The sequence below is a fragment of the Pistacia vera genome, unplaced genomic scaffold (genome assembly GCF_008641045.1).
Source record: "Pistacia vera cultivar Batoury unplaced genomic scaffold, PisVer_v2 Contig1132, whole genome shotgun sequence".
NCBI classification, from domain to species: Eukaryota; Viridiplantae; Streptophyta; class Magnoliopsida; order Sapindales; family Anacardiaceae; genus Pistacia; species Pistacia vera.
Window position 1 is genome coordinate 605,441 of NW_022195174.1, and position 17,889 is coordinate 623,329.

At 32.5% G+C, this 17,889-nt stretch overlaps 2 protein-coding genes and 1 pseudogene across 3 annotated transcripts in view; 1 reads left to right on the forward strand and 2 right to left on the reverse strand.

The window, feature by feature from the left end:
* Window positions 1-1,723, reverse strand: part of LOC116143003 (transcription termination factor MTERF5, chloroplastic-like) — a 30,407-nt gene extending 28,684 nt beyond the window's left edge. For both annotated transcript variants that reach the window (XM_031428440.1, XM_031428426.1), the window contains exons 1-2: window positions 1,610-1,723; window positions 784-860 (exon numbers count right to left, since the gene is read on the reverse strand). In XM_031428440.1, coding sequence (XP_031284300.1) covers window positions 784-860; window positions 1,610-1,615 — 83 coding nt within the window. In that variant the 5' untranslated portion in view covers window positions 1,616-1,723. The remainder of the gene's footprint in view (window positions 1-783; window positions 861-1,609) is intronic.
* Window positions 1,724-4,589: 2,866 nt separating this feature from the next.
* LOC116143310 lies at window positions 4,590-8,884 on the reverse strand (annotated as a pseudogene).
* Window positions 8,885-14,709: 5,825 nt separating this feature from the next.
* LOC116142861 (cell wall / vacuolar inhibitor of fructosidase 2-like) lies at window positions 14,710-16,824 on the forward strand. Its single transcript, XM_031428272.1, has 2 exons — window positions 14,710-15,266; window positions 16,736-16,824. The coding sequence occupies exon 1, from the start codon at window positions 14,733-14,735 to the stop codon at window positions 15,252-15,254; it is 522 nt and encodes a 173-aa protein (XP_031284132.1). The 5' UTR covers window positions 14,710-14,732; the 3' UTR covers window positions 15,255-15,266; window positions 16,736-16,824.
* The last annotated feature ends 1,065 nt before the right edge of the window (window positions 16,825-17,889 follow it).

Genomic DNA, 17,889 nt, shown 5'->3' on the forward strand with positions numbered 1-17,889 from the left:
TAGCCAAAAATAACCAGTACATATATGCAATCGAACCTACAAGATACCGAGACTTATGAACAGAATGAAGCCTTGAGACAAGGTGTCGATGAGAAGATCTGATTTAGTGAGGTTTTTGCAGCAACTACCTTGCTCAGACCTTGTTTCTCAAGAACAAGGATAACACAGATTTGGCTTCTTCTTTTTCAGCTGCTAACAGGGTTGGAGGCACTACTATGAGTTGAACGATCCATTTCCAGAAGAAAAAGTTGTTTTATATCACAAAATGGTGTTAATACTAAAAAGGGTCACAAGAACATGTAAATATGATAGTTAGCTTCTATATGAATGTATAGTACTAGAAGAACGCATGCTTACCAAGCTTTGCTTGGCAAAAGAGAGTTTCTCAGGAAAAGAAAGTGAGTCCTACAGAAGTATAAGGACGTCAATGCTCAGCTAAGAAAAAAAAAAAACAGAAGAAATATCGGTATTAAGAAAAAAGGTGATTCACCATATAATAGCACAGAATAAGCAATTTCCTTCTTGACCAAATAACTTAAGCAAGAGTTAAGAGTTCTTTGTGTTATTAGCTTACCATCCTAGATGTATGGTCCTTTCCCTTTCTTTTCTCGATAAATAAATGCAACTGAGTTGGAATATAATTTAACATAGTAGCACCCACGTTATCATTCACCCCAAAAACATATAAACAAAGAACAACAGGAACAAAGATTTCTGCTTTTTGTAACAATAATTTTCAAACTGAAGACAGAAAGAACGAAATTAAAGGAAAAAAAACTCTACCCCGTGATGCAAAGAGTTCCTCTAAAGAGAGATGAAAAATCAGACAAGCGGCTTGCACAAAGGGCTTTCATTTCCATCTTCAGAAGGTAAACAGAAACTTTTATCAATACAAGACCAGTGTACAAATACAAAATATTGACTCCTCAATGAGAGTCCAGTTACTCTGTTTCATTGAAAACAGAACGTACAAATATTATTGAATATCTGGGTTGTATAAATTAAGATTCATTCAATGAGCATCCTTATTTCATAGAAACTGGGGAAATAATCAACCATATTTAATAACATCAACCAATATTCCCACCACTCAAACATATCTATCAACAAGAATAGATTCACCAGCGACACAAATCATCACGCTGTAACTGAATTAATCGACTTTAGAATGTGCAAAATCATCAAATTTGTACAAGAACAAAAATTTTACACAAATTTCATTTCAGTAACATCATGCATTGCTCATAAACGCTACCATTATCAATTCTCACATTGCTAAATAGTAGTATCACTGTTCAAACCCATTAAACAGTCAATCTTTACATAAGTCAGAAATAAACTTTTGAAAAAACACGAACCAATATAAATTTCCTTCCCAGTTAACATTCAAGAGGAAAAACATAAAGAACTCATTTTGATCAAAAGAATGTCCATGAAATTTACAGAAAAAAACAAGCCCAGATACAAGATAGCAGTAGCGAATAAAGTTAACGAGAGGAACTGAAAATATTTAGCTCAACTCAAATTCAAGTCAATTTGCATATATATTTATATTTTAATTTAAAAAAATAATAAAATTGAAAATGAAAATAAAGAATGCAGATCTTACCAGCATTGAGCAATATGGAGTCTAATCTTCAGCTGCGAAGCCCTTCACTTCACTCTTTCCAGTTTCTCTTACTTGGTGAGGATTAAATGTTTGGTGTTAACATTATATTTTATTTCTAGGGTTGTCGAAGTCTGGAGGACTATTGTATTTATTTTATTTTGGGATGATTTTGGATTTTACATGACTATCGATGAAACATCTAAATCTATCTGTGACCTCCTTTTAAGATTTATTTAGATGGCCGAACGACATCTTTCCATTCCACCCGAAGTTTGCCCAAAGACAATTTCGTACCCAAAAAGTTTGCCCTAAATTTTCCCATTTTCGATCAACACTTATCGCATTATATTGATTACCGGAATTTTGAATCTCGGGCCCGACAAAATCTCTGCGCTTCCTCTTTAATAGACCCTCAATTCGTTCTCATTAAAAACGCAGCGTAACGGTAAAGCCTTTCCTGTTCTTTAAATCTTGTTCGTTAATTTGTTATTTTTTTCATCATGCCATTGTTTCTGATGAATAAACCCATTTTTATCTAAGCATATTTGTTTGATCCTCCATTGCGGTCTCTCTTGTGGGTCTTCATTGTTTTTTCTGTATCTGCATTAACAATTTTATCTATTTATAGCTAACTTCAGGTAACTTTATGTAAAGTATCAAACAAGAGGCCCTGTGTGGAATTATCACATTTGTTTTGTTTGGTTTAATTTTGTTTTAATTGTTGTTTGAGATTTGGTGTTAATTAATTTGGTTTGCTATGTTCTTTTGCTATTTCCATGCATGAGATTTTAGACTTCAGAGCATTTCTGAAATTCAATTGTAATTGAAAATTATAATAAAAATAATATTAGAGCTTAAATGTTGTATTCAGCACTTAATTATTAGCTAAAGATTAGTGATTTGTACTAGTATAATCAATGCAAGAGATTCTTCTAAAATTTTGGATAATTAGGCTGCGTTTGTTATGCTTTTGTCTTGAATTTTCGGTTTTTTATCTCGTAAAATGTAAAATCATCTCTACTGAATTAAGAAAAAAAAAATGAATTTATATTACACTTGAAAAGGCAAATAGTGAACAGTTTTACACATTTTCTCTGGTATTCTTTATAATAAGTTTTTATTTTATTTTTCTGAGGATTAGATTGTTATCAATTTTATAAGATCTGTTTTTGGTTCCAGGATAGAAGTTGAAGTTTTAAGAGGAAGGTGATGGAGGATCGACATTCGGTTAAAGTCAAGAGAATATTAAGTTTTTCAAGAGAGTAGAGCAACCGTGTCATTTTTGGCTCATGATGACAAGGCTTATTCGGGTTTGGTCCTAGACTTCTGAAGTTTATGGCTTTGTGGATCCATTACCACAGTCGGTCACTGCAGGTGTTTGTAGTTTCTTTCTATTGATTGTTGTGTTTACTTATGAATCTTTAGTTATGTTAGACTGTGCTGCATGAAAACATGTTAAGGAAATCAAGAACAGTAAAACTCTTGAAAAGATCTGAATTTGACTGCTTATGATATATTGAAATGTGAAGAAGATCCTTTACTAGTTATTTCTGATGAGGTTTTATGAAGAAATTCTTATGAGGTTTTATTTGGATCTCCTTACATTTCTGACACACTTTGATCATTCTTTGTAAACAGTTCTTTTCTTGGTATGGACATATGTTCCTCAACGCTGGTTACTTGCAATTGGGATTTTAATGAGTTACTTGCAATTTGGGACTTTACTACCCTAGCAAGTCACTGGAATATTGAATCAAATCTTGACATAGATTAAATTTGCAAAGTCCCAAATGAATAAACCTTTAAACCTGTCCAATGCATGAACCGAAACTTGTGGAAGTAACTCATTATCTTCTTGTGTGACATCTTCATTGACTTAACTTGAAGTGTTATTGATATGGTAATATTGACTATATCGGTGATTTTGTTTTTTAGGTATTGGGCGTTGGCAGTGCCAGCCTACACTATGGTGACTATAGTATTAGCATTATCTTTTTACATCGGCATCAATTTCATGTCGACTCCATCAACTTCCTTAAATACAATGTTTGGTAAGTTGTGACCTCTGACCCCGCATCTCTAGCAAGTAGCAATTTATTTTATCACTACATCTACTTGCTTGTACAGATTTCAAAGTCCTGAAGATGGATATAAACATTGTTTCAAACTATTTTAGCCATCGTTCATGACGGCAAAAGTACATTTTATGTAATCTTATGCTCTATTAATCTACAGATGAATTCAGCAGAGAACCTTCAAATCCTGTTTCTTTAGTGGAGGGAGATGAGCAGCCAATTGAACCCATCTCTGATATTGGCATCCACAAAATCAATGTTCTCATGTTTAATAATGGAAAATGACCATTGTAAATGCCTTGCTGTTCTGTGAATTTATGAATATGATCTGGTTGGTTATTTAATCGGTTTTGTGAACATTTTGAAAGTAAATATAGAAAAAGAATTAACTTCACAAGCTCATAGCTTTAATGCTTTGTGTACATGATCAAATACTTGAAAGCATTAATAAAACTAGTACTTTTTGTGTACATCATGATCAAATACTTGAAAGGATTAATAAAACTAAAGACAAAGCGAAACAGGTGTGGCAGTTGCCACTGTTGTTTTAAAACCCGGATCACAGGACAATCCATTTTGTTATTCGGGTCACGAGTCAACCGACACAACCGACTGGATTGGCTGGATAGATGATGTTAACTATAATTTTATTTTTAAAAAATTACTATTAATATCTCAAATTTTAATATATTACAAAAATTCCCCTAAAAAAGTTTAGTAGCCCCTAAAATTTGTATTTATTTCAAAAATGCCTTAAAAAACTAACCAATTAATCCCTAAACTTTTGATATATCTCCAAAACACCCCTAAAAATTACAAGTAACCCTTATAATTTTAAAATATTACAAAAAACCCCCTCAAACCTGAACCGACCGGAGAAACTGCTGGGTCCTAGTCTAGCCAGTCCAGTCCGGTTTTTAAAATAGAGGTTACCATATTACTTTGTACAAAGACTTTTTGTAAATTTTTCTACATCTAGCATTTCTCAACAGCTAAATCACCAAATGTTACATGGAAAGCTGTAAGTATTTCTTCAGTCATTTTATACAACCATCATTCATGAAAAAGAATTCTAATGCATGTGGAAAGCTCAAAATATAACAATAAGGTAAGAATTTGATCAACTCCTGCAAACTAACTCCATGTACACGGAGAGGGTCATTGCACTTGCACGGTGAATCTCCATCTTCTAGTGAAGTCAAGGAAGCTGCAAGGCGAATCTCCATCTTCATGTGAAAAAGCCATATAGACATTAGAAAACAGCTAAAATCACCATGTCGATGGACTAGCCAACATATTTGTATCCCACAACTTGTCACCCTAAACATGGAAAAGTTTCAGTAAAAATATAAGATACAAGAGAAATGAGTAGCTGAAAAAGGGCTGGGCAGGCAACGATCGATAAATTGTCATTCCTCCAGCATACAACATTCTGCAGAAGTATATTTCTTCTACTGGTTAAAGTTGAGCATAAAAAATGACATGCCCATCACTGCAACCACAACCATTTTCCATAAATTCTCTGCTTAGATGTTGTATGGCTCAATATCAGGTTTGAGAACCATCCCTTGCCATTACTATCAGTTGAACCCTCTTCTAAAAGCATTTTCTTCATTTTCTTATTCAGGGTTTTATCAAAGTCGCGGCTTGATGGCGATAAAACCTTTGATAGCGATAAAACCTTGTTCGGCAAGACTGTCAGTCCACACTCCTTTAGACGTGCATACCGAGGTTTGATTCTCTCTTCTAAACTGTAACCGAAATACTGAGGAAACTTCACTAGCTCTGACTTGTCATAGTCCATGGTTAAAAAGAACTCCCATTTGGGTATCAAGTTCTCTTTCAAGCTGAGAGTATACAGAACTCCGTATCAAGAAATCATGATCCCGATTTCCTCCATCCTAAATCCCCTCTCGATGAAAAATTCTGTCACAGGCTTAAGATTGGCCTCAATACTAAGACTAAGACTCTGTGGACATTGCTGGAGAAGAACAGCAATGTCAACTCCTAATGATTGGAAATACTCAGCTGTCGGTCGTAGCTTGTCTTTGATGCTGTAACCTATAATGTTTGGGCACCGTGTTAAGATCTTACCTATGCTCTCGGCTGAGAGGCCCATCTCATAGATGAAATCTACAGTTGACTTAAGCTTCTGCCTGCTATAAGTGAGAAGTGCAGGACAACGGTTTATAACTTTTGCCCACTGTTTCTTATCCACACCCAAGTCTTCTAAGAGTATCATAGTGGGTATTAGGTTTCCAGAGAGACTAATTCCACAAAGTTGAGGCCTTTTAGTAAGAATTACAGGAATATCTGATTTAGGTACCCCAAGATCAAGAAGAAACTGAACGACAGGCTTGATTTTTCCCTCCAAGCTGTAGTAGGCAAAAGCAGGAAATCTGCGTGTAATTAACTTGATCCGCTCGAGATCCATGCCAAGCTCTATAAGGTAGAGAACTTGAGGGTGGAGATCTCCCTCAGGCCCCGCCTCACTCACTCGAGACACGGCTTTTAGCTTCTTGGAGTCAACAGTGGGATACAATGGAGAAACTTGCACCGCTGGCTTTTCCTTAACGGGTGCATTAGGAAAGTTCTCAACTGATTCTACCAGAATATGCCCATACTCCTCGCGGAGAGTTTCAAGGTACGGCATAAGGGCATCCCTAATCTCAAGAGTTGTGAGCTCTCTTCCTGCAATGTCAATTAACATTTGATAAGCTGGGGAACATGATAAGAGAAAGAGACACCGACAAAACAGTTATCACAAAAAAAAGTAAAATGTCGCAACCGAACCTACTAAATACCGAGATTTACGAACCGAATGGAGCCTTGAGACAAGATGGTCGATAAAAAGGTCCGATTTACTGATGGTTCTTGCAGCAACAGCCTTGCTCAGACCTTGTTTCTTCAAGAATAAGGTTAAGACAGACTTGGCTTCTTCCTTTTCAGCTGCTAACAAGGTTGGAGACACTACTCCTAAGCTGAACGATCCCTCTACCCCAGACTCAGCTGTCATTATATAAACATAGTGTGAGTGGTACAAAACAAATAAATATATATATATAAATGCACTGAATTTTAGGTTTATATGGAGGTAGGAACAGCAGTAGGAAGACTACTAGCATACCAAACTTTGCTCGGCAAAAGAAGAGCTTCTCAGGAAAAGTAGTTCGACTCCTGCAGAAAGATGAAAGGAAGTCAATGCACTGCTTAACATAAATTAAGCAGAATAAAAAAACTATAGAGAAATGGAGGATTGGGGATTAGAAGATTCTTAGTTCAACAAAACTTATCAAATGCAATTTACTTGCACTTCGGAGACTTCACAAATTCTCTACAGTATCTCACGACATAGAAAGTATTACTTGAAATTCCAAGACACTCTTATCTTTATGCATCTATATATACATATATATACTCTGGCAAACACACTAAAATAAGACATGCATCTATATATACATATATATACTCTGGCAAACACACTAAAATAAGACACACAAGTGTCTCATTCAATAACACTAGGACACAATGTTGATCCACGATCTTATCTTTAATTTTCCCTCATATCTTCTTGTTGGCACCAACTCAACCCATAAGTTCGTTTCATGCAACAAATTAGACATGCTCTGTTCTAATTCTATCCTGATGTCTACAGCACTCATTTAATTCTACTTGGAAAATACATTCCGATACATCCACAAGCACCCTTAAACGTTTGAGAATGCTTTGACAGGAAGCACTGAACAAAAAATAAAAAATAAAAAATTCTAATAATGCTTCCCAGAGAAGCACCCTTCAGAGAACTTTGCAGGACCCAAAATCTGCTTCTATCCAGTACAAAAAAGTGCTTTTGCCAAGCATTTTCCAGTAACAAAAACACTCCCAAAAGCACCCTAAATTCTACCTCCCAATGCATTTGAATTAGAAATCTAGTCACTTTAACAATGAATGACATCTCAAAACCTAAAATAACAAAATCAAATCAATCATGCACCTATCTTAACCACCTCTAACAATACTTCCCAAAGAAGCACTTATGTAAAGTACTTTTTCAAGACCCAAAAACAGCTTCTGTCCACTACAAAATTTTTTTTTTTTTTAAAATGTTTTTTCAAGAGAGAGCACAGTAAACACTCCCAAATAAACCCTAAACTCTCCATTTCAAACCGTTTGAATTAGAAATCTATTAACCTAAACTAAACTATGAATGACATCTCAAAACACTAAAATCACAAAATCAAAATTAAGCAAGCATCATTTCTCCAAATACCTAAACCCTTTAACTTCAAATCATAACAACTCCAAACATAAACAAATGATACAATATTAATAAATTAAAAATAAAAATAAAAAAACTACCTTGTGATTGAGAAGGTCCCTATAAAAATAGAAGAGAACTCTGAAGATTGAATTGCACAAAGGGCCTTCATCTTCAACTTCAAGAACACGAACACAAACCTGCATAAAAGCGAAAAATTTCATGCTAAAATTAAATTCTTTAGATAAATGGTCTGAACCACCATCAAAATCAAAAAAGAAAAGCAACCCAGAAACCATATTCTTCTAAGATACACACAGAGAATTTAAACAGAAAAAACTAATAATATTTTACTTAATAAGATCAAAAGACTAGACATTTCATGTTAAAGTTAAAATCTTTACGTAAATGGACTTACCCTCCATCAAAATTAAAAAACAAAAGAAACCCGTAAACCAAATTCTTCTAAGCTACACATAGAGAACTTAAAACTAAAAGAACTTATGGCTCTAGAAGCTCAAAAGGTTAGACATTTTCTGTTAAAGTTAAAATCTTTACATCAATGGACTAAACCTCCGTAAAAATTAAAAACAAAAAAACAAACACAACCCAGAAACCAAATTCTTCCAAGCTACACATAAAGAACTTAAAACTGAAAGAAGTGATAATATTTAGCTCAACAAGCTCAAAAGAGTAGACGTCTCATGTTAAAATTAAAATCTTTACATAAATGGACTAATTCTCCACCAAAATCAAAAAACAAGAGCAACCCCGAAACCAAATTCTTCTTAGCCACACATGGAGAACTTAAAACTGGAAGAACTGATTAAACTTGGCTCAACAAGTAAGAAGAACTGAAAGAAAAAAATCAGAATGCGGATCTTACAAGCAATGGAGAACGGGGTTTGATTCTGCAGCAGTAGCAGCAACTGTTCATTGAGTTCACCGAGAATGAAGAAAATATTTTTTTAATTTACGGTTTTTGGAAATATATTTATAAAAATAAAAACTGAAATGAGTTTTTTTTTTTAAATAAAATAAAATGTAATTTATTATTATTATTATTATTATATTTATTTATTTATTTATTTTTTGGGTAAATATACCTTCTTTCAGAGACGTAGTATAGAGAAAAGGTAAATTGCTTGATACACCCACACTAAATAATTATAAGTCCTCCAATTTAATTTTTTTTTAAACAATATATTTTTTAAATTTTTTCTTTTTTTCCTACGTAAACTTTAAATTATTAAATCCTTGTAATTCTTATATAAGTACAGAGATAGGCATTTGACCCGTTTAGGCGGATGCATGTCTCGCTTCAAACAAGCCGGGGAATCTCCGAAAGAGTCGGGGATCGGGACTGGGCCAGGGCTAAAATAATTCCTCGACCCTAGGGACAGAGTTTGGCTTCACCCCACCCTGCACATATATATATATATATTACATTAACAAAACATAATATCATATCATTTAAAAAAATTAATATATCAATATTCAATCAATCTTGTTAATCTTATATTAATTTGAATAGTTAAAAATTAATTAATGAAGTAAACTAAATAAATTAATTAGAAGGAGGAGGAGGAACTTTACTTGGTTTCATTTAAATTATTATCACACTCTATTTAAAAAAAAAAAAATTCATCGTATTTTGAATGTTGTGCTTTCCTTGCAAATTGCAATGACAATGAATTCAGGCTTTTTAGTATTAGATTTAAAATGTGTTATTTCTATACTATTGATGATGAAATAATTTTATTATTATTATTATTATATTGCATTAAAATAACATAATATCATTTCATAAAAAAAATTAATATAAGATATTTTCTTTGCAATCTTATCAATATTCAATAAATCTTGCTAATTTTATATTAATTTAAATGGTTTAAAATTAATCAAACTAAACAAATTAATTAGAAAAAAAATAAGATGACTTTTATACAATAATAAATTAAAATCATTGTAAATTAAAATTACCAATTAATTAGAAGAAGGAAGAGAAACTTTATGTGTACTATAAAGATGGAAAGACATAATAAATTGTAGTCCAATATCTAATTGTAGACTATAATATTTTCTAAATTCTAATATCTAATTTTACTAAATATCTAACAAGTTACTAATGTTATATCTTACCAGTTTTATTACATATTATAATTGATCATAGATTATATCCAACAAGTCTTACTACATATTATAATTAATTTGTAACATTTCATTTAAATAATATTCGTAATTAATTTTCTCAGTAATTACGCTTGAAATTTTCCTGTTCATTTTCTTTTCTAAAAAAATCACATTTGTCAAGAAATTACCACTTTAATAATTATTATTTCACAATATTAATTGATTAAATGTGATTATAATTGTGGGAATATTGCGTGAAATCATATCTAAATGGATAATAATAGATGTTTTTGTATTAAAATAAAAGCTAAATATTCAAATAAAAACCCTTATACTTCTAAAAATTGGATACAAATGTCAATGTAGTTTTAAAAAATAGAAAGCCTAAAGCTTTAAAGCCTATGAAAATCCTAACCCAGCCCATGGTCAATAATCCTAAAGCTCATCAAAGCCCTAACCTAGCCTACAGTCAAGAATCCTAAAACCCATCATAACCGTCGACCCCACAAAGACCCAATTGACCCCGACGAGACTGGGGGTCAACCCAATCCCTGCAGGCCAGGCCTAGATCCCCCTTCATCCTCGACCCCGAGGACGGGTCAGGCCTGGGGAATCCCCTAAGGGTTAGGGACAGAGTCGAGGAATGGGATTCCTTGCCCATGCCCATCCTTAGGATTGAGTAACTTTATCAACTGTCTGATGGTAATATTCTATTTTATTTCCAGGGTTGACATTGAAATAATCTAAATCCTGAAGGACTCTATTGTGTCTTATTCTATTTTTGGATGATTTTGGTAGTTATAAAAATATCTATGACCTCCTTTTAGGATAAGGGTGAATGGGTGTGGGTGTGGGTGTGGGTATGGGTATGGGTACTTGGCCCAAATCTTGAGAACCAAAACTAAACCCGCACAATACCAATTCCTGGAATTTAAGAACCAGAACCAAAAGCAGTACTATGTGGTTCCTAAATCCTTGGAATCACACCTGTTCACAAAAATAAAAATACACCCCTTTTGTTCACAGAAAATTACAAGTAGACCCTACACGGTTTACAAAAAGTACAAACATACCTTGTACAATTCACAAAAATTACAAAATACAAATAAGTCATAAATCACAAATTTGAATCACACAAACAACATAATATCAAAGATTCAAAGTTGATAGTATAACATAAATTCGGATCGCACAAACATACATTGTAATAATGTTTTGGCCCAAACACACCACCAAACTTCAATTCCTTCTCAGCACAATCACTGTAACACACAACAATCATCAATCAAGAAAAATCATATCAAAAAAGCAATCAAACAATCAAGTCTTCTCTTAGTCAACTTAGCTTCTCAATTTGGCCGGCAAATAAAGCTACTCGGTCGGACAGGTCAAGCCGACATGTGGCTCTTGCGTTGTGCCTTTGATCAATGCAAGGGCCTCAAGTGCCAACTAGATCTAACCAGCAACAACCACTGCTAGAGAGAGGAAAGATAAGAAGAGAAGAAAAGGAAAGGGAAGAGAGAAAAAGAAGGAAGAAAAGAAAAGAGAAGGGGAAGTGAAGAAAGAAAAAAGTTTGTTACATTATTTCTAAGCATATATCTTCTGTGCTCTGTTTCTTTTTAGTGGGATCATTTTTGTCAGATTGCAAAACCCCCTTCTCCTATGTAATGGGCTTCTTATTTGGGTTTTATTTGAGAAACCCCCTAACTTTACCTAATTTGGCCCAATTAACAATAGACCCAGCTTCCTTATTAAATTCTCTTATAACCATATCGAACTATAGGAATTCGATTCTTTTTAATCTATAAAAAATGAAAATATATATTATTACGAACCATTAGATTTAAATTCCAGGACCAGCAATAACATTGCTGGTACTTACTAGTCAATATTTCTATAAGAATAAAACTACACATACATTATTTTCATACAATATTTTTTATACAATATTATGTGACAAGATATGATTGGGTGAAGGTTTAATTTTAACTTTAAATTAGTCAATCATATCTTGTCACATAATGTTATATGAGAAATGTTATATGAAAATGATGTATATATAGTATTATTCTTTCCATAAAGTAAATATCAAAGCATTTTTTTAAGTTTATTTTCCCCCTACAGTATCATGAAATAACAAACTCCCCCTCAAGTATTTGAAATAATAATTTACCTTTTATAGTCACCTTTTCATTAGTGTTTTAAGTCTGATACATTTTATACTTAATTGGTAAAATACAAACAGTAACAGTAAAACCCTACTAGAATTCTCACAACAAGGGGTAAACTGTTAGTTACGATACTTCAGGGGTGATTTTAGAACTTTTTTGGGGGTTATAAGTAATTTGTGAAGCCGCGTAATGAAATTTGAAAAGTTCAAGCAAAACATTTGGACTGAAGTGATTTTTAAGAAGACAAACATTCTCATTTTTCGTGTAGGTTTAACTCTGGTTAGGCTTTTGGTTATTAAATTATTCAGAAGCTGGGTTTGAGAGCATCAACGTCAAGATTTTTCAACGACAAGTCACATTTTGCACAGCCATTGATCTGTAAAGTTTCCCCATTATTAGTTTGAGATAATTAATCAACATGGACAGCTTGCATTAAATTAATAAATTGATTTCATAAATATTGGAGTCAAATTTATCAATATGAGTGCAGGATTTAGAAGTAAATTTAGAAGCATAAAATATAAGATTGATTGAAGGAATAAAATATTTTCTTATTAGTTAGATTAGTTATTCTCAAGTGAAAACGTCTATGTATTTTATTTTCTTCTTGTGAGATCCATTAATGATAAATTTAACCGTGATTTTCAAAAAAATATCAATTATTTCTCTTGCCTTTTTGATACTTCTATAAAGTTTTATTTATTTATTTATTTATTTATTTTTTATTTTTTATTAAGAACAATGTAAGGGTTTTCAATAATTCAGGTATATAGTAACTTTTAATAATCATAGGTATTTTTAATACTAGTCGGGTAAAGAAGTTAATTCGAATCTTAAAGATATACAAGTAGTTCATGGTAAACCTTTATATTTTAAATATCAAGATTGGCCATAGGTTTACTTTTGCTTCATTTGTACTTCAAGTCCGTATTATAGATTCGTACCTGAAAATTTTCGTTGGTCTAGTAAGTTCTAGTTTTAAACCTAGTAATATAGTCCAAATCTAAGAATCGATTGATAACATTATCTGATTGGTACATCAAATTTCAACTAGATTGAATGACAAAAGAAAAACACATGATCACTTTTATCAATCTTCTATTTATAACAATTACATCGATCGAACAAATAAAGTTATTGTGCCCCATAAGAAAATATTTGTGGTAGAGATCTCAAGAGCCTGACAGGGTGCAATAATTGGTGGTCCAGATCATGTGTTTGATGCAAAATTGTCCGGATTTGGTGATTTCGTGAATGAAAACAAGACAATTCAGAGATCAAAATAAACATTGAAGTGAGGAGCTTTTGTGTTGTTATGTGTAAGTGTAACCCGTGAACATTAGCTATGGCAGCTTCCAAACTGCCAAAACAAGGCCTTTATCAACACCCTATATACTACTTGCCAAACAACTCCTTCCATTCAACCAACCATACGATATATACGAACATAATTTATGTAATTTATCATAGTATTCATAATATTATTAGATCAATCAATTAATAATATAAGATTTATATCAAGTTATATGTTATAATATGGTTATGCGAAAATCATAAAATGCGGGCGTCCATATTGTTTTAAAAACAGGTTTTTTGTTTACCAACATTAGTAAATATAATTAATGTTACTCATGAAAGGTTAAACAAGTCTATATATGTTTAACTGTCACAAGGTTTCGGATTCGAGGTTCATGTCTCCTCATGTGTACCTACATGGCTAGAAGCTATTATTCTTTGTTCTCCAAAGATTGTAACTTGTAAGGTTCGGTGAACACGCTCACAAACTCGTGTTCACAAAACAATATAGGGGATTTTTGCATTATATATATGTATAAGGGATTTCTACGTTATAAAAAAGAAAATATTGTGAACAAATGAGAATTAATAACTTTATGTATATACAGTATATAGCAATGAATTTTATAAAGAGTTGTAAGGTTTAGCCAGGCTCACAAACTCGGGATCACAGAACAATAAATATATATTGAAGATTTTTGCATTACATTGAAAGAAAAAAAAAAAAAAAATTAGTAAATGAGTAAGAATAACTTTATATATATAGCACTGAATTTATAAACGATTGTCTTAATTTGTACTTTAAGAGTACACATGTACACGTTAAGACTATTATAAAGAAAAAAATTTGCTTATTTTGATATATATTACATTAACATATTAATTTTTTTCATATTTTTATGATACTAGGGTGATAACCCTTTTATAAAAAAGATTTATAATGATCAAATTTCCTACCAATCTTCGAAACCAATAATATTGTTTTTAGAAAAATCAAAGTTTAATTAAGACCATAAAAACCACTATATCTTAAAGTAAAATATAAACCTACGCTTTTTCTTAGCTTCACCTAATCAGAGGAAACTCGTTCACATTTACTCAACTTCTCTCTCTCTTCTTCAACAACTGAACCAACACATTTATATAAATATCAATCACCAAAACAACTTGTGTTCTTCACTCTCTCTCCAATGGCTTCCACCATTCTCATCTTCCTCCTCTCCCTCCTCATATCTGCCTCCGCAGACTCAAACTTCATCCAAAAAACCTGCAAACTTACCAAGCACTACGACCTTTGCCTCTCCTCTCTCAAATCCAACTCAACCAGCGCCAATGTGGACGCCAAAGGCCTGGCACTCATCATGATAGGTGTCGGAACCGCCAACGCCACCGCGACGTCCACATACTTGTCGTCGCAGTCGCTCAGCAGCGCGTCCAACGACACCGTCCTGAAGAGGGTTCTCAAAGAATGCGCAGACAAATACTCGTTTGCCGCCGATGCTTTGCAGGATTCGGCTCAATACTTGGCCTCGGAGAATTATGATTACGTCGCAGTAGACGTCACCGCGGCGGCGGATTATCCGAACGCGTGTCACAATGCGTTTAAGAGGTTTCCGGGGCTGGTTTACCCGCCGGAGATTGCTCGGAGAGAGCGGGGTTTGAAGGAGATTTGTGATGTGATTCTGGGAATTCTTGAACATATTGCCTGGTGAAGACATGAAAATGTATGTTTTCTGAATTTTTTTGTTTTTGTTTTAGGTTTTTGGGTCAATGGCTTTATATATATATATATATATATTTTACTTAATGAAAACAAAGTTCATGTCTATTTGAGAAGATTTAGTGGGATCTAAAAGTAAAGCAAGATCTTTGAGTCTTGAAATCTTCCACTAGTAACAGTGTTTGATCTTTTTTTTTTTCACTTTTCTTATGACCTTGCATTAGGAATTGTATATTTGTTTGGTCTTAAAATTGTATTTTAATATACTAAAGGGTATGTATATATTATATTATATATATAAGGATAGAGTTCATTTTCTAATGATAATCTCTCCCTGGCAAAAGTCATTAAATACGCTTGAAGTTTCGGAAATTGTCAATTAGATGGTAAGTTTGGGGTTATTAATCAATCTCCCCCTAACGCATAAAGAAATTAGTCATAAACTGGCGCCCTTACTATGATATCCCATTAATTGGTTTTATTTGGTGAATAAAATGGGTATGAACAGGGGTTGATCCCATACCCAAAACGGAACATTGCACCATCTAACCCCATAAACATTTAGAGGTACTCCCGCTGCACCTATGTGAGGGCCGAGCCAATGCTAGGGGTACCTTCGCCAGTGGCGAATCTAGGATTTTTGCTGAGGAGGCCTCCGCGGTTCCGTCATTGTTTGCCAACCAACTAGTGAAAACTTTTAAAAAACCACAAAATCTCTTTAATGTGAAGAGAGCAAAAAACCATAAACCTAAACTCCAAACCTTAAATCTTGATCTAATTTGCTTTCAATTCAAATTCTTCTCTTACCAATTGGTGTCTTATGAAAATTTGTAATGAAATTGGAAGGGAAGAAGCAATGGCAAAATAGAAAAATGAGTTGAGTTACATGCACTTTTATAGTAATGTTTTATATGATTAAGTTCTTTAAAAAATTAAATAGTAAACAATTTTGTTTACTCTTAACACTAGATTGTCATGATTAAAGTTAAATAAATGATTTAAATTAAATTATAATATGAATATTATTTTTAATTATGTCACATTACTGTCATTAATTAGAGGATAGATTTGTGAAAAGAGTATAACATAATCATTTAAAATTTATTAAAACGGGGAAAAATAATGTTAATTATTAAGTAGATTATTAGTTTATAATTATATAAATTATTAATTTTTATTTACATTAAAAATAGAAGTAAGTTACAATATAAAATCATTTATTAGTAGAAGACATTAATGTCTGTTAAGTAATTAATTAGGTAGAGAGATGAAATACAGAAAAGTAAGTACAAATAAAATGAAATGACAATAAGGCTAGGTCATAGAATAAAAATTATAATTAATAGTGATTTATGTAATATATTATATAGACTAAATTAGGAAAAAAGAGGAGGACAAAAATATCAAATTAATAAAGAAATATAGAATCTGAAAGGATAAGGAGAGATTCTAAACAAACTTTTTTTTTTTCAGAAGTCGGGGCCTACACTCAAAGGGGCTAGGTCCTCCCTTGACCTTCGTGCGTGGAGCATGAGACATAAATATACCACTACACGAACGACTAGTAGCGAAGACTCAAACCTAGGACATTGTTTGGAGGCTGAACGAGCTCCTCATCATATTAATGGACGTTGGTAAACAGTTAAAAATACAGAAAAAGTCTATTTATACCCCTACTAACATCTCAATTTTCTCTATCTATTACAAGTAATGTTGCTTTTATAAAGTTGTCGATGATGTGATAGATTTTATTAATTGTAGGATGATGTGATATCTTTATAGTTAATGTTATCTTGGCTCATTAAATTTTAGGATATAGAAGATATAGATATATTAAATTATTAATAATCATATGACACATGTATATTTATTCACAATGTATTTACGACATAAAAACTTTAATTTAGAAAATGTTGTTGGTTTAGATAATCCATATAGTATTCATTGTAAGTAATTTCTTAAAGATTGTAAACATAAACAATCAAATAAACATAGATCTCAAGACTTCATGATTTTATAAAACAAAATAATTAAACAATTATTGGGAGAAAACATACTTGATCCTAAAGCCGTGATAATAAAACTTTGAGATGAAAATTGATTTCTCCTCTTTAACCCTTTTACATATAACGTTAAAATTGATGGGAAAAATACGTTAACTCTTATGGGTAGAGGGAGAACCAGTTTATATATAAAGAATAACAATTAATCTGATATGGCCATCAAGTATCCATCCAATGGCTAAGCTCCATTATTCAATAACCACATGTAACAATCAAATTTATTTGCACATGTAACTGATAAAAAAATTATTACACATGTAACAGACAAATTTAAAACAACTAGTAACTGCCAATATTTGAATTAAATTCAAATTAGTGGACAACTGATGAGTCACTTCCAACAGTCTCCCACTTGGCTCTTCTGATAAACTAATATAAGTGGTTAATGATATAACATCAAGCATACAATAATAATGAAATCTTTCTTTGTGCCGATCACAATCACCTTAGCATAACAAACTACTAAATGTGAGGCATGGCGGTTGTATGTTGTTTATGTAACATATTTCCTTCCATGCACCACTACAAATAGTCATTCATCATACTCAGTCTATAAGTTATATA